This window comes from Watersipora subatra, chromosome 5, assembly GCF_963576615.1.
Source record: "Watersipora subatra chromosome 5, tzWatSuba1.1, whole genome shotgun sequence".
NCBI lineage: Eukaryota > Metazoa > Bryozoa > Gymnolaemata > Cheilostomatida > Watersiporidae > Watersipora > Watersipora subatra.
Genome location: NC_088712.1, coordinates 1400069 through 1424585, shown reverse-complemented (window position 1 = coordinate 1424585; position 24517 = coordinate 1400069). Strand labels below are relative to the sequence as shown.

Below are 24517 nucleotides of genomic sequence, written 5' to 3'. Positions count from 1 at the left end.
ATCAGCTACACCAAATCTACACACATTAGTTTCGGCTAAAGCTAAAAGCTGGGTGAATTTATATTAAGTTTGAGTTTGGAGTTTAACATTAAGTGAAATGAATTACTTGAAGTAATTTAACCAATTCATTTGATTCAGTAACAAATAAATTTTTCAGAAATACATTTTATTTTTTGTCTGTGGAAATTATATGTACAACTAACCATCATAGCTACTGACTCAACTATGAACTTATGCATGGATTCATGGATTCATCGATGCATGGATGCATGAATGCATAAATGCATGGATGAATGGTGTATTGAATACTTGGTTACCGATGCTTGATTTTGAGTAAAAAAAATAGAAAGCAGGCAGTCTTACGCAATACTTCTCTTTGCGTTATATTAGTGGAAAGAAATTTGATTAATTTTCATTCTGTTTGCACTAAGATAAAGTATTTTTGAACCTGAAACAATCATGAATAACAAAACAGATTGCTGACTGAGACTGCTGACAGCATTCCAGAGGTTCTTGAGCTGTTTGTTTGGCTATTGCTGACTACTGACTATTGACTGCTGACTATTGACTGCTGACTGTTGACTATTGACTGTGGACTATTGACAGTTGACTGCTGATTAGTGAAAGCTGACTATTGACTGTGGACTATTGACTGATGATTGCGGATTGTTCTGACTATTGACTGCTGACTGTTGACTATTGACTGTGGACTATTGACAGTTGACTGCTGATTAGTGAAAGCTGACTATTGACTGTGGACTATTGACTGATGATTGCGGATTGTTCTGACTATTGACTGCTGACTGTTGACTATTGACTGTGGACTATTGACAGTTGACTGCTGACTAGTGAAAGCTGACTATTGACTGTGGACTATTGACTGATGATTGCGGATTGTTCTGACTATTGACTGCTGACTGTTGACTATTGACTGTGGACTATTGACAGTTGACTGCTGACTAGTGAAAGCTGACTATTGACTGTGGGCTATTGACTGATGATTGCGGATTGTTGACAACAGTCTTGTAAAAGAGCTATTAAGTAGTTCATTTCATTTGTATATCGTTTTCAAAATGTATAACTTGTCAAGCCTCTTACTACAAATCTTAATGAATATAGCATAAGATGGCCAACATTGCTGCCGATGACAGTCAAATATGGATTGGCAGCAACAGTACAGACCTCCAAACAGGCATCCTTAGACTTCTAAACATATCTTCAAATCAGACAGAATATTTCCAGGATACATCGTTCAATCTCTCTCATACAGGTCTGTTGGGTTAACCTCTCTATTCATAGTCGCCTGCCCAGCGCATCATGCCAGAATAAACAATTTCCAGTCAAACCTCTGCATACAATATTATTTCCTTCTAAGATCTGCTTCATATGTTAAAATGATTCTGTGTTGAAGAAAATATTATCATAATAATACACAGTAATTTGTATAATCTATTCTAAAGGGCACAAACCTATGATAATGTCCTAAAACGAATGAGAAGAAATGGGTGGGAGAAAAAGGAGGCTAGGATTAGAAACAGAAGTAGTGGTATTTAGTATAACTTATAGCTGACAAGTTTGAGCAAACTTAGCTGATACAGTTTTCTTCTTGTTTTTTTGGTTTTCATCACCTTTTTCATTTTCAGCAAATGTATTAAAAACTGCAGGTGTCACATGTTGAACCTTACTTTGGGTGCAAGGCAAAGTATTTGCTCAAATTATACAACAAATTTTGGAAATTGTTCGGATGGTCAAAAGTTGTGGTTTGACTATAAATGTCTAAATGGTGCTAATAATTCATTTTCATAAACATTCACATAAGTCCATATGAAACAGTTATCTGATGCCAAAAAGTAGACATGCAGACATAAATTATTCATTAGCTTTTAGAGTAAATTTAGTCATTTATTCAAGTTCAACCTCTGGATGGGCTGAACTTGACCTCATGGGCGGCTTGTGACTGATGGATGCTGATAATAGTAACAACTTTTTTTCTCCTTAACCGAACTTATGTATGTAACAAGTATTTCTTCACCCTTTGGTAATTTACATGTTAACATTGAAGTCAATGGTCATAGACATCGACTTTCCAGGTTAACCATTCATATGAATAACAACTTCATAAATGATCTCTGCTAGTACCCAAGCAGTCTGGTATGCTGTGAGAAATTGTCTTGTGTAATAGTTCTCTGCAAAATTATTATCAACTGAGGAAAGGTGATCAAGTAGTGCTGAAGGTAGCATGCTTTACTAGAATAATAAATATCAGGGTTCAAGTCTTGTGCAGTGTAATCTTTTTTCATGACGCTTTTAAAGTTGGTTCACACTATATTTCCATGGTGTGGCATTGCTGCCACAATACTTTGGTGATCGTCAATGATAACAATGTTCACACTATCACAAGCCCAACTGCACTTAAATCAGGAAATACTCTGTGACATAGTGTTTTCATTTTTCTTTTTAAATTTTTGCGAAGAAACCTTTTTGTTTTTGCGTGCTTGAATCAAATACTAGTGTCGCCACAATTATCATAAATGGTTATAAATAGATCAAGCTATCTGCGACCGCAAAATACTATCTGTGACTGGGAATTACTATCGCCTAAATGGTTCACATTAAAAATGTAGTCATTGATGCTCGGCAAAATCTTTGGAAAGTTTGAAACCTGCAAACTTTCTCGATGTATCCGCATTGTTTCGTCGTCGCTATCGGTTTACGGTTCACACAATCGACAATGAACGCCGAGAGGAAAACGCAGTCATACAGCAATATAGGGTGAACCGGCCTCAAGCGTTATGTTATTGTTTTATTATATCCAGCTCTATTGTTTTATAAATTTGTGTATTATATCACATTATATAATATTATGTTCTGCTAGTTTTATTATACATTTTTTTTATTATTCTGTATTATGTTACATTTCTTTACATTGGAATGCATATATAGTATTATAGTATGCTATATTAGATTGATGATTCTATATTTCATTACATCATTTTATATAATCTAAGGCTCCGTTTTAAAACATAACATTGTGTTATTCTACATTTATTATATATTCACTATCTTACATTCAATTTATTATAGTTTACTTTAGTATGTTAGAGTAAAAGTATTAGATAACTTATTAGATTATCCTATTTTATTAAGATGTATTATTTCGCATCATATTATTCTAGTTGTAATGATTTGTATAATGATATAATATTCTTTATTGGAAGGTATTTTTTTTCAGTTTCCATAAATTGGGGTTCTTTAAAGTTAAAATATTTTTGTCTGCATAAGTTTGCAAAGTCAAAAAACAAAATTTTGTTCTGTGTGGCAGAATGATTTATTTTTCCCACTCTGTCTTTTTGATCGGTTTTATATAAATTTGCCTCTACATTTAGACTGAGATCCCAAGTTAGCATTTTAAATCTTATTGTGTAGAAATATGTATATCCTTCAAAGACTTAACCAGTATGACCAGTAAAGTAATATTACTTGATAGTGCAGACGACTCCACCTTGAAAGAAAAACCCAAAACATAAATTTAAGGCAAGGCCAACCATAGGGAAGCTTTGTGAATTATTTGCCACGACTTGAAATGTTTGGCAGCCAATCATGGAGATTATATTTTGGGGTCTTATTTAATCATTTTCATGTTGTTAAGATGATCATAATTGGTTAAAGACTTGGCATGTTATTAGTTCATTTGTGGGCCGACAGAGGTATTGGACTACAGCCTTATATAATTCGCATATGCATACTTGTCCAAACTTACATTGTGAAAGCCTTCTATCAAACCGGCAATAAGTGATGCATGATAAAGTTTTGTGATGCTAACATTACTTGAAGTTCGAGACTGATTAAGTCTATATCGCTGTACATGTATGTCAGTGTTAACCACAAAATGCTTTGGTGATCATCTGTGATACCGATGATCACCAACCCAAATGATGCGTTAACAATAATCAGATTATCACAAACCCATCTGCATTTACACTAGCGAGTAGTCTGCGGTATGCAGTTTTCATTATACATTGCGGTTGCAGAAATGGTAAAATACTAGTCCCGCAGCAACTGTAATAAAAAACAATAGATCAAGCAATCCATGACAACCAATCACCATCACCCAAGTGGTGCACATGTTGTCATGGATGCTTGGAAAATTTAGGGAAAGTTGGACAACTGCAATCTTTCTCGACATTCCCGCACTGTCTCGATGATGCCATTAGTTTATGGTACACATGGTAGATGAGTAATCGTGGTAAGGACAACAGCAATATAGTATGAATCAGCATTAAGTTTAAGATATCCTTTGCCTAGTATAATGCAGAACAAAAATGGAAAATGTATGTTTACTCCTTGAGTTGTTACAGACGCTGGGAACGCCAGCTCTTCCCCCCAGCTCTGGCAGGTGGTGCTCATCTCCCTTGGCACAATTGTGTTTATTGCACTAACCATCGCAGGTAACGTCCTCGTTCTTGCATCCTTCAAGGTCGAGATCAAACTGCAGATAATATCAAACTACTTTCTGCTGAGCCTCGCAGTTGCAGATCTTATGATAGGTGAGTTGAAGTCAAGTATTTAGTGTTTATGCTTAGTCAATTCTTAGGAACTGAAGCTAGACTGATGAGGATCAAGAAATATAGTTTGTGCTCAGTTGTAAGCATAGTATGCATAGTATAAACATACGCATCATTTCTAAGACGTGGTTAACTCATTCGCTACCACGAGCCTGTAGTACGGCTTGGCAAAGCATTTGAGTATATAGTCAAGAGCAATGAAGTGCAACATCAGTAGGTTTTGTATGAAATGTTTCGGAGTTGGGAGTAGTAAATTAATTAGCCTGTAAGAATCATACTTGAACAAAAGCAAACAATTATCTGAATGTCAATAGGGAATACATTAACAGCCCATCCTGAGCGAAGCTTTGCCAAGAACTTTGTTTTTTGTTGCAATCATCGGTCAGGCACATTACAGCTATGGAGGTTTCACAAATTGTGGATCAATGGACTTTTATGATTTTTATTCAACAATAGCGTTACCCCTTGTATGGATTGCCAATTAAGTATGACGGATGCTTGGAATGTGTGTGTACACATTTATTTCATTGACCAATGGAGGATGACCGATGCTTGGAGTGTGTGTATACGTTTCTTTCATTGACCAATGGAAGATGACTGATGCTTGGAATGTGTGTATATGTTTAGTCTGTTGACGGTAAAACTGCAAAGCAAATGTACATAATGGGTGCAGCTATACAAAAAAGTACATAAACCTCAACAAAAAAGTATGAAAAAACCAAATGAAGCCTCTTAATTTCTAATTATCTGTCCATACAGACAAGCAAATTTATTGATACTAACAGCGTAGTATCAACGAGGATGATTGTTACTTTGATAAAATTTTGTTTTTTCTTGTTCAAAATGGTAGTAAAGTGTGCTTTTATATGACATGGCAAAGATTAATCTTTCAGCTTGTGTTGTAAACCATGAGGTTCTTAAAGGGATAGCTAGAGACTTATGCACCACAAGCTTACGCAACAGATTATGGAAAGCCTGTGCATAGCTGACAAATAACCCATCATGACCTCTATGCTACTGCAAGTGATTATTTTATTTTAGCAGTAATAATAATAATAATAATACCCTAAGCTGTAATAATTCTGATAATTCTTCTGATCACTACATGCTAATGGTACTAGTTATAATGGCCAAAAAAGTGTTGAAAGTTAGTAGCAAAAGTGTTAATCTACTGGTTTGCATCATCCACAAGATGGAAACTGGCAAAACCCACAAGTCAAGCAAGTTTTATAGCTTGCAAATTTTTAGCGAATGTTCCATGCTTTTGGAAGATGGAAACAGCACTTAAGGCTGATGCGCAAGAAAATACCGTGGAAGACATGCTATGCCTCGAATGTTTCATGCTTGAAAAATATGGAAATGGAAATACAAGAAAATACCATGCAAAACATGCTAGCTCTTGCATGGTGCTAATACCGAGCAATATTTGAAACATTTTCAAAAATTTAATATTTTAAATATTTTTTACACTGTCGCTCCTATTTTGACATCGTGCTGCTAAGCGAGACAGGAGTGCTTCACATTGACCTCTGGCGTAGAATTCCTTATACTTTTTAATAAAGTGTTCATACTATTTAGCTACATGCAAATGTTCATTGAAACACCAATCACATGATAACTCAAAGCGTGCATAATTTCAAACCTGCATCATCTGCGCAATAAAAAAGTAATGATAGCTTTTTGCCTACGAACAAGCAAAGTATGCTAGAAAATTAACTGGATTAGCTTTCGAGCGATTTAATATTCAGATGTTGTTTTTCTGAATATTTATAGGCATTCTTATAATAAAATGGGTTACCGAGAACTAAAATCAACTGAAAACTTCAGAACTACTCGGCTTTTTCGTGTTCCATTTGTACTCCAACGGTAAGCAATCACATCGATTTATCTATGTCTACTCTAAATGAGTGCTCAGCATTAGAGTTGTCTACTGTGATGATGGGTTCAATGAACAAAACCAAAACTTTTGAATGATAAAATTATTGATTCATTTATTAGCATTTCCTGTGACTTTTCTTGACCAGATCGCATGCTTAATTCGAGTTAAGTTAATTTTTTCCTCAGCTTTCACCTGTTATTCTAGACAATTTTGATTAGTGTTATCACATCACCTCTACGTTCTCTGCATAACTACAATTAACTTACCAAAGAGACAGGTCATCGCTCTACCATATATGTCCATTTAATATCCTGTCTTCTGCTTTGAATCTATAAAACTCTTGAGAGCTAGAATGATGAGCTATCTTGCGCAATAAACTATAATTAGACAATTACCTGATAAACTACTGACTGGTGTACCTAAGTTGGTTTGTCAGAGATGGCGAATTAAGGTCAGAAACACTTTCTTTAATCACCTATGGCTTTTTCATCTAGAAATAAACCATGGGACAGTTGCATGGGACAGTTGCTTTAGACCACCAAATCACGGCTGTGCCCAAAAGACAAGGAATGTACAACAAAGTTACATATATGATTTTTGAATTGCCTCTTAGCAAAAAGTTGACATATCTTGTTTCGATCTGGAAAGGGTAAAACCATTGCTTGATTATGTGGTCTTAATCACACTCATAAGAAATTTGTGCACTGTGTAGCCACATACACTTTTGTTTATGCTGTAAAAATACCGTGATATTTAGGGACAAGCGTGAAAGTTACTTTTAGCCCCAGACCCCAATAATCAGGGAGATTTTTTGAAAATTTTGGTTGATCAATTAGTTTTGACAGACTCTTTTTTTGACAAACTAAAATTGTTTAGAAATGATGGCTACACTTCTATTTGAATTTGTTCAATTTGCAAATGATTGTTCAGTTGTGACAACCAATCAGAGCGGATCAAGTGCAATTTCGTAAAAACACTTGGGTTCACTCTGCAATTGAAAAAATACAAAAATACTACATTTCTATTAAAAAAAGGAAAAGTTTATTAGTTTAGCATTTCTGAATTTGATGCCAAGACAAATTGGCCTAATACGTGATGACCAATGATACATGTATTTGCCGGCGTTGAGTCGTAAGCTAAGGTTTTGCTCAACTCATAGCGTGACGTTTTTCTAACTTCTGTAAAAGGGAGCCAGATTTGAATCACTACTCTTAATCATTAAGTTGTCAATTGCTAAGTGATTATTTATTAGAGATTACAGGTTAGTTGCATATGATATTTTTATTTTGTTATACCTGTTATATTGTTTCTTGTCACATTTCATTTGATGTTCAATACTTTTACTTGCCATGATACTGTACCTTTTCATATTTTATTGCATTCATAATTATTCTGCTTTGCAAGTTGGTATAAAAATGATACTGAAATGTTATTTTAGGTTTCACGGTAAAAAATAAATATTGTGAACCACAGACTTAACCATTAAAATCGTCTCTCTTAAAATCCTGAGTGAATTCAATATTTAGAGTTTCTAACAAAACTCTACACCGTGTATAGATCAGTGGTAGAGTGCCTGGATTTAAAACTTGTGGTTGCAATCTGTGTGAGTTCAAATCCATCAAAATTCAAGGTTTTATTTTCAAGATTTTAATAGCTGTAGTCAAACAGACACAGACAGACAGGCATACCAAACTTTAAGAAATATATATATATATATGTATATATATATATATATACAGAAACGAAAATTTAAAACTTATGGTTAAAACACTTTTATTACTAATTATATATATATACAATATCTATATATATCTTGTATATATACTAGCTGTACCACCCTGCGTTGCCCGGATAATAAAAAAGTCTTTGGGCAGAAAATTTATTTGTATTTAACATATGACAACTTTTCCCATTCTAACTTTCCAACTACATATCATGAGAAAATTGTTTAGTTTAATTGAAATAAATTAACAGAGAAAATAAAAACATCTGTAAAAATTTTCAAACTTTGTCAAAAAACTGTAACTTTCAAACTTCCTCTCATGAAGAAAATGCATATCATTTTCCAGGTCAAACAAATTACAAAAATAAAACAACTACAAAAGAGTTCAGATGTATTCAATTCAATGTATCTATACTTTGTGCATTGCTAAAGCTATGTGACGCTACGATCGCTACAAAGCTAGAACGATCATCTACAATGTTCCTTACTCTTACAATGCTTTTACCTTCATCACCATCAGAGTCAGTGCTGCTACTTTAATTATTGGTTTAATCACAAAAATCTGAATTGGCTATAATGTCATCAACATAAGTAATTATCTGTTTTTTAACTTGATAGGAACTTACAAAACATATAGAAAAAATGTTCGTTTTTAAGTTGGGATTTCCTAAGGAAATTTAAAACTGCTTTGTTATTTTAGACTAACTTTATAGTTAAATCTTGGGACAACACTGTCAATACTATAAAAGTCCTAAAGATCATTGGTTTTGTTGTCAACAAATAATAAAATGAAATTACTACGCAGCTGCTGGGAAAGTCGCGAAAATGCGTCCAAGGCAATCGACCATAGAAAACGCTTAAATGTATCTATGGCAGGGAAAGGGTCAAAAAAGACTACTGTTCCACCATAAGACATCCATCAAAAATTTGAATATGATGATACTATTCTCTTTCGATGCTGGTACAAATGTAAAAATGAGATATTGTACTTGGTCTGACGAAAAGGTGAGAGAACGTCAAGGCTCTACTCACAAATATGGTATACTTGAGTATGTGGGAAGAAATGGCTTCAACCCTAAATATAGTAATTGAGCTTTACAAAAAATATTTCTCAAAGGGGCGTCACAATGCGTAGCCGCATCGGTAAAATAATCAGCGTTCGCTGTATCTATATCTATAGCTGGAGGGACACACAAACTTTGAGAAATGTATACTTTTATATAGATTGATACCTACTGCTTGAATGCACAAGTAAAATAACTCCATCTACTATAATTACCGCCTTATAAGTTTTCTCTCTACAAATATAGAATATCCCTTGATATGATTTTGAGCAAGCTTTGCATAAAGGGTAGACAACATCATGAGAGCTAAACAATAGTGGTTTAGGTGGCTTTATTCTGAGCAGCATATTAAAAAAATCACATTCAAAACTGAATTGTCAAAACAGAAAAAGCGTAACGCTCTTACTATTTCATTCAACCAATGAGCATGCAAAGCCATAGCTATAAAATTGAGTTTTTTCTGTGAATGCATGCAAAAAGAGTTGCTGATACTAAAAATAGCACCTTATGAGACTTTCACAAAGTTTCACAACTTTTCTTGGCATGTCTGATGCTCAGACATGCAGTTTTGTTACTAGAATTTAAAAAAGTTAATTACAAATAGTTATGTAAATGAAGAAGGCAGACTAATTGCTCCACTCATTGCTGAACTCATTCTATTGCAGAGAAACTCTATAAGAAAAACTTTGCAAGGGACAACCATTAATATATTTTACATGACCGGGTGAAGGACATAGAGGTATTGTGAATGTTAGCTGATGTAATTTGACACTCAATGCATTTTTCATGATATTGACGTAGTATCATAATTTTGGTTCAACTATGTGGATTACCTGAGTGTTTGGGTGGCCGTGCACTGTCCATGTAACGATTGTAAACGGTATAAATTATAGTGGTAGAGACACCCTCTAAAGGGCCAATTGCTCTGTCTTCTCTCAACCTTCACTGTACTGCAGGTCTAGTGTCAATGCCTTTATACGCAATGCTTCTCATCGTTGGTGAATGGCCCCTTGGACCGATCGTGTGTGACATCTGGCTCTGCATAGACTACACTATGTGTAGCGCCTCTGTGGCCAGTCTCCTAATCATCTGCTTTGACAGGTATAGGCACTATCTTTGTTGATGAACAATAGTGAATGATATTTGAATTGCAATGGTTTCATGTAGCTTTATCAATTTAAGTTCTTTCAAATTGGAATTGAAAATTTTTAAGTTTTCAAAATTTAAATTTACAACTGTAACAATGAGTTTAAATTTTGAGTTGTAAACAACAGGCAGCTAGTTGTGAAAACATCTGGCTAACAAAAGATTATTGACCTTTTAACCTCTTTTCTGATAAATTTGAAACCCGTGGAAGTTGGATTAAGTAAACTAGATTATTGCAAGAATTAAAAAAATTGTGAATAATGAAACAATAAAGTAAGTCAATTGATATCAAGCATTCGTAAGTTAAATCGATGAATAACAGAAAAAATTACTTGCTTTTATCAAATAGCAGTGACAAATGAGGAGTTGTCATACAGTGAAAAATGACTTTTGTTGAGACCAGTCTTTTCAATACTTACTTTAGGGAGTTTTTTGATGCAAACCTAGAAATAATCTTTTGAGCAAATAGGTTAACGATATATATCAACCATATTATAATATAAATTACATTATAATATAATATAGAATAGTACAATACAAATTATGTTGTAATATATTATAGTATATATTAAATTATAAAACAACATAGGTATATATAATATGTTATATATATTATAATTTAATATAATTATATTAAAGTTAATACAACATACAATATAATATTTTATGTTACATCATTAAAATAATATGTTAAGAATATATAGTATAAATTATATACATTATATGAAATATATAATCTAATATATAATTTTTATATATAATACATTGTGGTATAATATATTTTAATATATGTCAAACATAGGTAAACATATATATAAATATTGTGAAATATCCGCTAATCAGGAACTTGACAAGAACAATACCGCTTGTCCTCGTTATAAAGATGTGTGCATTTGTGCCATAGCAGAACCTTACCATACACATGTGTACAGTATAGAGTACCTTACCATACACATGTGTACCATAAATAGTACCTTATAATAAACGGGTGTACAATATATAGCATCTTATAATAAATATGTGTACAATATATAATACCTTATGATAAACATGTGTACAATATGTATTATTTCATAATATACATGTATACCATATATCACCTTATAATAGACATGTGTACAATATATAGAACCTTATAATATACATGTGTACCATATGTAGTACCTTATAATAGACTTGTATACAATATATAGAACCTTATAATAAATATGAATAATTTGTATATCATATATAGTACCTTATAATAAACAGGTGTACAATATATAGTACCTAATATAAGACATGTGTACCATAGATAGTATCTCATAATAAACATATGTACAATGTATATTATCTTTTAAAATACACATATACCATATATTACCTTATAATAGACATGTGTACCATATATAGTACTTTATAATATACATGTCTACAATACATACTACCCTATAATAGACATATATACCATATATAGCACCTTATAATATTCAGGTGTACCATATATAGTACCTTATAAAAAGCATGTGCACCAAACATAATACCTTATAATAGACATGTGTATCCTTTATAGTACCTTATAATAAACATGTGTACAATATATACTATCTTATAATATACATGTATCCCAAATATTACCTTATGATAGACATGTGTATAAATTTAGTACCTTATCATATACTTGTGTAAAATATATATTACCTTATAATAGTCATGTGTACCATATGTAGTACCTTATGATGTACATGTGTACAATATATGGTTCCTTATAATGAACATATGTACAACTTATAGTACTTTTTAATGGACATGTGTACATTATATAGTACCTTATAATAAAAATGTGTACCATATAGAGTACCTTATAACAGACATGTGTACAATACATAGTACCTTATCATAGACATGTGTATAATATATAGTACCTTATAATACACATGTGCAGGATATATAGTACTTTATAATAGACATGTGTAACATATATAGTACCTAATGAAAGACATGTGTAAAACTTGTATTACCTTATAAGAGACCTGTGTACAATATATAGTACCTTAAAATAGACATGTGTACAGTATATAGTACCTTATAACAGACATGTGTTCCATATATAGTACCTTATAATAGACATGTATACCATATATAGACCCTCATAAAAGACATTTGTACAATATATCGTACCTTGTAATAGGCATATGTACAATTTATGGTATTTTATAATAGACATGTGTACAATATATAGTACCTTATAATAAACATGTGTACAATATATATTATCTTATAATGTACATGTATACCATGAATTACCTTATAATAGACATGTGTACAATATATAGTACCTTACAATATACATATATATCATATATAGTACTTTATAATAGACAGGTGTACCATATATAGTACCTTATAATCGACATACAAGTACATACAAAGTATTGTACCTTATAATAAACATGTGCACCAAACATAATACCTTATAATAGACATGTGTACCATATAAAGTACCTTATAATATACATGTATACAATACATACTACCTTATAATACATATATATATATATATATATATATATATATCATATATAGTACCTTATAATATACAGGTGTACCATATGTAGTGCCTTATAGTAAACATGTGCACCAAACATAATACCTTATAATAGACATACATACCATATATAGTACCTTATAATAAACATGTGTACAATTTATTTTATCTTGTAATATACATGTATACTATGTATTACCTTATAATAGACATGTGTCCAAAATGCAGTACCTTATAATATACTTGTGTACAATATATATTATATTGTAAAGTCATGTGTACCATATGTTGTACCTTATAATGTACATGTGTACAATATATAGTACCTTATAATAAACATATGTACAATTTATAGTACTTTATAATGGACATGTGTACAATATATAGTACATTATAATATAAATTTGTACAATATATAATACCTTATAATAGACATGTGTACAATAAACAGTACCTTATCATAGACACGTGTATAATATATAGTACCTTATAATAAACATGTGTACAATATATAGTACCTTATAATAGACATGTGTACCATATATAGTACCTTATGAAAGACATGTGTAAAACCTGTATTACCTTATAAGAGACCTGTGTACAATATATAGTACCTTGTAATATGCATATGTACAATTTATAGTATTTTATAATAGACAGGTGTACAATATGATAAACATGTGTACAATATGTTGTACCTTATCATATACATATGTACAATATATTGTACCTTATAATAAACATATGGACAATTAATAGTACCTTATAATACACATGTGCACCAAACATAATACCTTATAATGGACATGTGTACCATATAAAGTACCTTATAATAAACATGTGTACAATATATATTATCTTATAATATACATTTATACCATATGTTACCTTATAATAGACATGTGTACAAAATGTGGTACCTTATAATATACTTGTGTACAATATATATTATCTTATAATAGTCATGTGTACCATATGTAGTACCTTATAATGTAATGTAGTACCTTATATCAGACATGTATACAATACACAGTACCTTACAATAGACATGCGTACAATATACAGCACCTTATATGTTACATGTAAGGTTCATGTCTGTGAAAAGGCCTCTCCACTATAGAGCATGGAGAACTGGAAGGAATGTTCGAGCCATGATAGCCATAGCTTGGGTTGTTTCTTTTCTTTTATGGACTCCCTGGATAATTTCGAGGCCATATATAGTCGGAGAGTGAGTATGAATTTTCTATGTCTGTAGTATTTTCATGCAACCTATCGCTGCATTTCATACTAGAGGCAAAATATATATTATGTTAGTTATGCTACATGTAGGTCTAGGGGGTTGTTTGTGCAACTCTAAATGCTACCTATCTTGGTATGAGACGTTGTTTAGTTAAATAGATACTGTATATAGTTTGTCTACATGGTTATGTCAATATGAACCTTAGGTTGGCTCTAGTTATGGTGAGCCTATACAGCCTACTACGCTGATACTAAACCAAGAGTAAGTATTATAGCCTGGTAGTCTAAGTCTGGCTTCTGATCAGCAGTGGAGGTTTGATATCCAAGACCCACACAACATCTTTTTAAAGCATTTTATTTGAATATGTTGCTTATCATCAATGACAGTTTTAAAAACTTCAACGAGTTACGTAATATGAAACTACAAAATAAATGACCCAAAAACCTCAAAATACATGAAAAGATCTAAAGATATTTAAAAGAGGTTTTATATTGTTCCTTCACTTCGTGGACACTTGAAAGAAAGTGTGGACTTGACCATGCTTTAATTTGGTCTGAGAGTTAGTAATTGAAATATGCAGCAAAATCAACTAACCTACACAGGATAAATTACTATTACTTACATTGTACATTAAATAACTTTTTCCAACTTACACTAAATTACTTACCCTAACTTACAGTAGATAACTTAATCTAACTGACACTAGATAACTTACTTAAACTTACACTAGATAACTTACTTCAACTTACCCTAGATAAAATACATTATCCTGTACATTGTTTTAGATACAGAACTGTGATCTTTTGAGAAATAATATGAGAGCTGCATGTTGAAGATTACTTCATTTGCTGAAAATGCCCAAACCACTTAGTTTGCTGATAATTGATTTTTGTGATGTCATCGATCAGCATATATTTTGCAGACGAACAGTGCTTGACAATGAGTGTTACATACAATTTCTCGGCAAGCAACATTTGGCTAGTAACCAAATCATCACACTTGTGACTTCAATCATTACTTTTTATCTCCCTGTGACGGTCATGGGCGTTCTGTATTTTATTGTCTTTCTCGAGACAAGAAGACAATTTCCTGAAAAGCTACATGCAGGAAGTAAGTTTGCTGGCATCTAAATAAATCCTATACAATACTTACATATAAATATCGCAAGTCACTCACAGGTCAAAATGTGCTGCCAAGATAATTAACTTATCAAGTTAATAAAGTAGAAAGTTAGCTAGATATTGTGAGAAAGCACTGTATTTGTATGACACTTTGCTGCCAAACAAGAGTGCTAAGTTCTTGGAAACCATTTTCAAGCTACACTATTCTTGATTGAAATGGAGTTTTCTACCCAGTAAAGACTTTAGCAAAGTACTGACTTGGCAGCTGTCAAACTTCCTTGAAGGATAAATGGCAGCATCGAATACACTGCTCATAAGCCGATTATATAATAGATTTAGTTAAAACTTGTAACAACCAATAGTTTCGAGGGAGTATTTGATTTTGGTTGAACAAAAATGTTATGAAAAACTAGTCATTGGTAATTTAAACTTTTTTGATTTGACAATTGTTTGGCTGCAACAAACAGTCATAGAATATTAGGTGCCATTCAATTTTTTTCCGCTTAGGTTACATTGTTGACATAGAAAACAGTAATGAAACGTTTGATCGCATCAGTCAAAGATGTTTTTTGCAGCATAAACCGTTTACTTCATAGCTCATGCAATGGTAACCAATAAGAATGACTAGCATATTTACATCCATAATCTACACCTATAGTTTTAATTGGTTATGCTGATTGGTTAATCTGCTCATTTGCAAAGTGGATTATCATCGCGAAAATTGGTTGAAAGCTAATAACAGAATATGTGTTAAGCTACACACAGTTAAAGCATGGTTCCGATATAGGGCACACAACTCCAACAGCAAAACATTGGCAGTTCTAGGCTTGGCAGCATATGTTCATTTCAAACCACACCACCATTGACCGCATGGCCATGCTGGGCCTGTACTTTTTACATAAATAAACACTAATTCTACTTATTTCTCTCTACCTACCAATATTACTACTTATAATAATCTACACTCACCTTGTGAGTCGTACAGAGCCAGGTATTTCTGAACCAGTGATAACAACTGCGTTTCATTATCAGCCATGCTACTGGCTTTTGCCTTTCTATTTGGAAAGTACTGCCCTTAACCTAATGGGTGTATTTTGAGAATGTTTTGTCTGTGGCTCCTTGTAGTAGCCAAACAGCGCTAAACTCTTACACTGACTATTGGGCAGCTAGCAGCAGCCCTCGGCGCCTAGGTTCCAATTTCACTGCCAATAACCATGCAAGCCTGCCGATGGTGCGTGCGGCGTATATGGGAACCATGCTTTAAAATTGTGTAGCTCTTTATCTGAGCAATCACCCTCACTAGTCATCATTTATCTGAGGGATCCATGTGACAACGACCGTTAAAAGTTCTCAGAGCCAACTGACTGTAACAAAATGCTGTGTCTGATCATTGTTTTATTGCTCTAGGAAACTTCCGCCAACCTTTAGCGAGCCTGAACTGTTAAACACACATGCAGGCATGCATGTTCACATGCACACACGCGTACACACCCATTTTAGAAAAATCTCTTGCTTCGTCACATCACCTTGCTACTTATAAAAACATAAGTAACACAATCACTTTTCTATGAACTTAATATCTGTTTTATAATGTAGCTAAAGGTTTTGCTACCTCAATATTGCGAAAGCCTGTCTCGGTAGCGTAGCAAATGTTTATCAACTTTGGAGGAGTGTGCAAATTTACCAATTTAATGATTTCATCTGACTATGTATTTGTGAATATAATCAGCGATTATTTTTACTAGCATCCTGTGTGCAGTGTGAGATCATCAGGTGTAATAACTTTACTTACACCAGGCATCAGTTGAGTGGTGCAGTTGTTAGAGTGCCAGTCTGTTATGCTGCAAATTGCTAGCTCAAATCCTGCATGAAGCATTTTTTTGCCCACTGATCAACTGTGGCTTTAAGAAGACGGATAGATAGGCCTTTTATTATAGTAAAGATTTGTTGCTTTTTCAGAATTTTAATGATTTCAATCTAAAATAAGAGTTTTAACAAAACTTGAACTCTGAAACCGTCAAGATGATAATATTAGCTGATAAATATTTTTTTCAAATAGACAACCTCGCCATAAAGACACCTATTCAGCAGCCTTAAGACCTCTTCTCTCAAAATTCTCATGAGAATGATAAAAGGGAGGAAAAAAATTCATGCAAGGAAAGAGTGCTTGACTGTATTGGTATTTGCTGTGAGGTGCATGGCAGGTGAGTTGACTTCAGCATTTTCTTCAAAGAAAGATGTTTACCAGACACATTGTTTAAAATTAACATGGCTCATGTAATCTAAGTTAAACATTGAACAGTTTATTTGTGATTTCTTAAGAGATAAGCAGTCGTGTTTTGGTAGCAGGCCAGTGGCTTGAGTAAAGCTTAATCATTTCTAGGTAAACAATTTGAAAATTGTCACCTTTTAAAAAGATATCGCCAATCGTATTAACAATATAATTGTGAAGTGGCAATTTCTTGTTTGATTGCTGAACTCAAAACTGGTTTTAAGTTTTAAATTTCACCTGGTCAAGGCAGCGCGTAAGCGCCAAAAAGCCGCTGCCATGAAAACTCGTGAAATGTCTAATCCAGGTAATTAAATTATGGCACAAAAGGCCTAAGTACATAATAACCCCTTATTGGGACCGATCACCTTGTACTAAAGTGGATCCAACCATAATCGCTATACAGTAAACAACCCTATAACCTACTTACACATTTATTTCACTGAATGTAAAGAAATTATGTAAAGTTTGGGCTTTGTATTACACAAGAAATTTCATATAATGTGAAGTGTCAAATTCTCAAAGTTGGTTTGAAAAATGACAGTCCCAAAAGGCTGGTTCACAGCATATCTCCATATGTTGGTGTTGTCTTCTCGAGAATTGTTTGTCGACTATGTGAACCATAACCGTTGTCATTATTGAGCCAATACGCATGCGTCGGAAATATATATTGCCTTATAATAAACATATGTACAATATACACTGATTTATAATAAACATGTGCGCAATATATAGTATCTTATAATACACATGTGTACAATATATAGAACCTCATAATAGACATGTGTACCATATATAGTACCTTATAATAGACATGTGTACAATATATAGTACTTTATATTAGACATGTATACAATATATAGTACCTTATAATGGGCATGTATGCAATATATAGTACCTTGTATTAGACATGTGTACAATATATAGTACCTTATAATAGACATGTGTACAATATATATTACCTTATAATGGACATGTGTACAATATATAGTACTTTATATTAGACATGTATACAATATATAATACCTTATAATAGACATGTATGCAAGATATAGTACCTTATATTAGACATGTGTACAATATATAGTACCTTATAATAGACATGTGTACCATATATAGTACCTTATAATAGACATGTGTACAATATATAGTACTTTATATTAGACATGTATACAATATATAGTACCTTATAATGGGCATGTATGCAATATATAGTACCTTGTATTAGACATGTGTACAATATATAGTACCTTATAATAGACATGTGTACAATATATATTACCTTATAATGGACATGTGTACAATATATAGTACTTTATATTAGACATGTATACAATATATAATACCTTATAATAGACATGTATGCAAGATATAGTACCTTATATTAGACATGTGTACAATATATAGTACCTTATAATAGACATGTGTACAATGTATAGTACCTTATAATATACATGTGTACATTATAAAGTACCTTATAATACACATGTGTACAATAAATAGTGCCTCATAATAGACATGTGTACAATATATAGTACCTTATAATAGACATGTATACAATAGAAAGTACCTTATAATAGACATGTGTACAATATATAGTACCTTATAATAGACATGTATACATTATAAAGTACCTTATAATACATATGTGTACAATATATAGTGCCTCATAATAGACATGTGTACAATATAAAGTACCTTATAATATACACGTGTACAATATAAAGTACCTTATAATAGACATGTGCACACTAGAAAGTACTTCATAATAGACATGTGTACAATATATAGTACTTTTTAATAGACATGTGTACAATATATAGTACCTTATAATAGACATGTGTACATTATAAAGTACCTTATAATACACATGTGTACAATAAATAGTGCCTCATAATCGACATGTGTACAATATATAGTACCTTATAATAAACATGTGTACAATATATAGTACCTTATAATATACATGTGTACAATATTTAGTACCTTATAATATACATGTGTACAATATATAGTACCTTATAATAGACATGTATACATTATAAAGTACCTTATAATACATATGTGTACAGTATATAGTGCCTCATAATATACACGTATACAATATAAAGTACCTTATAATAGACATGTGTACACTATAAAGTACTTTATAATAGACATGTGTACAATATATAGTACCTCATAATAGACATGTGTACAATATATAGTACCTCATAATATACATGTGTACAATATATAGTACCTTATAATAAACATGTGTACAATATGTCGCACCTTATAATAGACATGTGTACATTGTAAAGTACCTTATAATACACATGTGTACAACAAATAGTGCCTCATAATAGACATGTGTACAATATAAAGTACCTTTTAATATACATGTGTACAATATTTAGTACCTTATTATATACATGTGTACAATATGTAGTACTTGATAGTAGACATGTGTTCAATATATAGTACCTTATAATATACACGTGTACAATATATAGTACTTTTTAATAGACATGTGTACAATATATAGTACCTTATAATAGACATGTGTACAATATATAGTACCTCATAATAGACATGTGTACAATATCTAATACCTTTCAATAGACATGTGTACAATATATTGTACCTTATAATATACATGTGTACAATATTTAGTACCTTATTATATACATGTGTACAATATGTAGTACTTGATAGTAGACATGTGTTCAATATATAGTACCTTATAATATACACGTGTACAATATATAGTACTTTTTAATAGACATGTGTACAATATATAGTACCTTATAATAGACATGTGTACAATATATAGTACCTAATAATAAACACATGTACAATATATATTGCCTTATAATAGACATGCGTACAATATATAAAAGAACATTATAATGCTAGTAATCTAATAGCTTGCACATTCAATTTTGAGAAACTGCCTGCTATGAGGGGGCAGTTTCTCAAAATTGAGTGGGATGTCTGCTTCTCTTAGGAAAGACGTAAGCTGTGCATTTTTAAGGCCCCTGCTACATAAACAGTGGTTCTGTGATCTTATCTGGGTATGTCTGAGTCAAGTGGCAAAGAAACCTTGATGATTGAAAACATGTCCAGCTAGAGAGAGCATTTCAATATTGTTTGTCTTTTCTGTCCGTTGTGAGAAGTAAGCCCCAATCTGTCATCTGCACATCAGGCACTCAAGAACCTTAAGCTACAGCTACCTTTATCTATGTTTACAGTATGACGATGCCAGTGTGTAATATTTGTTATATTTTTGTTATGTTATAATGTTATTATATATCATAATATTATAATATTTTTCCCACAGCTCCTTAAGGTTGTGGTTTTCTATCATCAGTGTTTAATAAGTGTCGTTAGCTCATAACTCTTTTAATGAGTTACAAGAGTTCCGGTACAAAACTTGTCGAAAAGAGTCATTGCTGTTCTAGATTTTGTGACGTTAGAATAAGACAATTGCAGTGTCTTTTAACTTTACGCTATATGGAAACTTGCTTACCAACATCATGAAGCTTATGTACAACTAGAAACGTAGAACATAGAGATAAACTAGTATGTTCTCTATTTAAAGTAACCTTGGCTTCGGTAGCCTCAGCACCCACCAAATGTGTAAGCCCAGCTATCAACATCGCATAACCTTATCAAGTGTTCATTAGAATTATGGGAACCAATGTGATTGGAGTGTCTGCATTTTAAGCAGAATTCTACTAGAGGAAAAGTTTATATAAGCAGGCTTATTGCGCTGGGAGAGCTTTTAAGAGGCTAAGGTGGCTGATGTATAAATAAAGTTTTTAAGATGTTGTCATTGAAGTCCCTATTAGGATGTTAAAAAGAAGCAAATCTATTGATTTGTCTGTAGGGTTGACGAACACGACAGCTCAGATCTGAGTGTAACCCACACATCTGGCTACAAATATGGCCACACAAATAACTGGGACAACCTTTCTCTGAATTCCAATAGGCAAACCTCGAGCATACCCTCCTTCTCAGCCTTCCTTAACAAAGCTTTCTCTCAAAAAAATGTTGAAAATGAATCCAGAGACTTTTCTGAAATAGTGGAACGCCTTACTACATCTTTTAGTGAAAGAACTCCATCACCTGAGCCGACAACTCTGAACAATCACATTGTAGCCAGAAGTAAGGGTTCACACAAACCCTTTTCAAACACTCTTACACAATATAATGCCAAACCAAACCTGGGGCCCACACCACTGATTGCTGCTGCTGGCAGCAGCAGTTCAACAGAGGACAGAGATGATTGCTCACCAATCTCAAACAAAGAGCATGAACAAAATGAATCTCAAGTCCCACAAAAGGCCGCTACTCAAAGACAAATACAAGGTCACGAAAAGAGGCAAGAAAGTAAGGCAGCAAAGACAATTAGCTGCATCTTGTTGGCGTTTATTCTCACATTGAGTCCATACATGGCCTTCACTGTCATCAATGCGTTCAATGAAAACATCGTACCAGACATTATCTACAAAATAGGTGAGTGTTGATCGTTATCGCTTGACTAATTTACTTGTACGGCAGAGCAAGTATATTACAAACATCATGTGACTTTGTTACAACAAATTGTCTCCCGTAGTATTTCTGATTAGGTGAGCAAGGGCAACTTGTCTTTTGACCATATTTGACAATGGCTAAATAAATAGGCCAATCAAATGTTGTTGATTGAAAAATAAACTTGCAAAAGATTTTAGGGTATTTTATCAGAGGGTATTGGTACATTACTATCATTTTTGATTGCTTTTGATGTTTGAGGTGATTTGACTGCAGGATGTTTGATTACGAAACTCGATAAAACTTGATTGCAGTTAAAACACTCAGACCGAGTTGATTATGGCATTTAAACAATTTCCTTACGGTTTATGAAGCTTGCATAAGCTTCATAAACCCTCACATGTGATTCAATAGACATTTAGATTAGTTGAATTTTTTTTGTTATTACTGCAGTGTTGACTTCACAGTCGATCAGTGATAAATTACACCCAGTTGTAAGAGTTGCATACATATACCAAAACCAATCACATTAAAGATTTGTAATGTGCTTCTGATATTTGTATATGGTACTGTACAACTTTTGTATATAGTACTGTACAGCTTTTGTATATGGTACTGTACAGCTTTTGTACATGTTACTGTACAACTTGTGTGCCTAGTACGGTATATTTTTGCATATAGTTGTAGTACTGCAAAAACTGTGTGAATACATGCACATTTGTAGTTCTGTGCATCATTTGTAAATAACACTATGCACATTTGCGCTACCTAAACATTACAATAAACACCTTTTTCTTGCCGGCTTTTGTTCGCTCTAACTAAACAATAGTCAACATATTTTTGCAGGCTATTGGTGGGCTTACCTAAACAGTACAGTAAACCCACTGTGCTACGCCCTGTGTGACATAACTTTCCGACAGACATTTCTAAAAATAATCACATGCAAAGTCAAGCAGAAGCGGACAGTTGACTTAATCACAACCCGACGGTGCTGCAGTAAAGTCTGAAAGACTTCTAAATGTTACACATTGTCTGCAATTGTATCAGATGTAAAACAGCTGGAGTCAACAGCGGCAGTTAACGAAAACTATGGAACAAAACTTGTATACATCTAAAATATCTATTTTTTACGATTTCTGGTAATTTTACAGATACTGTCATACAATGACTCAGGAAACAAGCAACCAGATGAACAGTAAAAAATGCCAAGTAAAGAATATCATGTTTAAGTAACATGACATTGGACTTTAACATAGGTGTGTCATGGAAGAATGAAGACACAATACAAGAATATACTGTAAAATCATTACTAGCTCAGCAACAACTAAAAATACTATTAATATGGGATACAATGAGTGGCGCTGAGCTTTTTAATCAAATTAGACAGTGAATAAATTGGATCAGCAAATATATATTTAATAGCAAGTAGAATCGAAAGACCCCAGAGCAAAACAATTGTAACGCAATAAATAGTGAAGTATACCAGCCAAAACTATAGCTTGTGTTCAAATAAATTGCCGTCTACTGAACTAGAGAACAGTGACTCTTTAGCAAAGAGACCGCTCTTTTTGGAACCATCAGATACAACTGTGGGTAAGTTTGCTATTGATTTTGCTGACAACCGCACTCCTACAATATACAGGAGTTGTGCTATCATTGTAGGGAAAGCCAACTACATATGACCATATATAAAAGCTTGAAAAAGTGCAGTCAAACTTGGCCTATGAATCATCTCAGCATATGAATTTTAAAGTTGCAACAAAATGTTAATAAGTAAAATGGAAAAAACTGAAATAATCTCAGAGAGTATAAAACTAAAACAAATGGGAATGATATCGATTGTGAGACCCTTAGTTTAGATCTCTGTACTAGAAATCCTACGCATATACAATTAAAGACTTTTTAAGTTGTTTCAAAAGATAATAATATTTCAATTCTATATTCAATAGACGATTCTGTAACAAACCTATTACATAAATTTCACTAAATAGTTTTGCCTCGTAGATTTTGCTTTGTATTATGCAATAATTTCCATATCACGCAAAGAGTAAAGCCTGTGCAAGTTCTCAAATTTGAATTAAACAACCGAAGTCCCTAGTTGACTTTGTCACACGTGAGATAAGGGTATTTCTACATATACTAATAATCTTGCAGTTTGCGTGTAGTGAGAGATCGCCACAGGTGCTGATAAAGCAAAGAGAAAAAGTAGTCGCACAGTTATTCTGAAATACTTGATGGCGATTGATTGATGCAGGTATTAGAGTGTTGGACTACCAATTTGACTGTTACGAATTGGAGTCTCCTTGAAATCAATCTTTATATTCTAACCTCTAATCTTGGCTTAGGGGAAGAATGGGTGTACAGACAGACACCGTTCACTGACAGTAAAAAGATAATTTTTGTTTTACTTTATTTTGGACGAAATATTTTTATTTCATTTCCTTATTATTTCTTTTATTTAATTGCAG

The 24517-nt window shown here is 32.8% G+C and overlaps 1 protein-coding gene across 1 annotated transcript; it reads left to right on the top strand.

The window, feature by feature from the left end:
* Nucleotides 1-1125: 1125 nt before the first annotated feature.
* On the top strand, nucleotides 1126-23147 carry LOC137396733 (muscarinic acetylcholine receptor M1-like). Its single transcript, XM_068083043.1, has 7 exons — nucleotides 1126-1270; nucleotides 4359-4547; nucleotides 10188-10332; nucleotides 13992-14132; nucleotides 15067-15258; nucleotides 21406-22034; nucleotides 22896-23147. Exons 1-7 carry the CDS (start codon nucleotides 1126-1128, stop codon nucleotides 23054-23056), a joined length of 1602 nt encoding a protein of 533 aa, XP_067939144.1. The 3' UTR covers nucleotides 23057-23147.
* Nucleotides 23148-24517: the final 1370 nt, after the last annotated feature.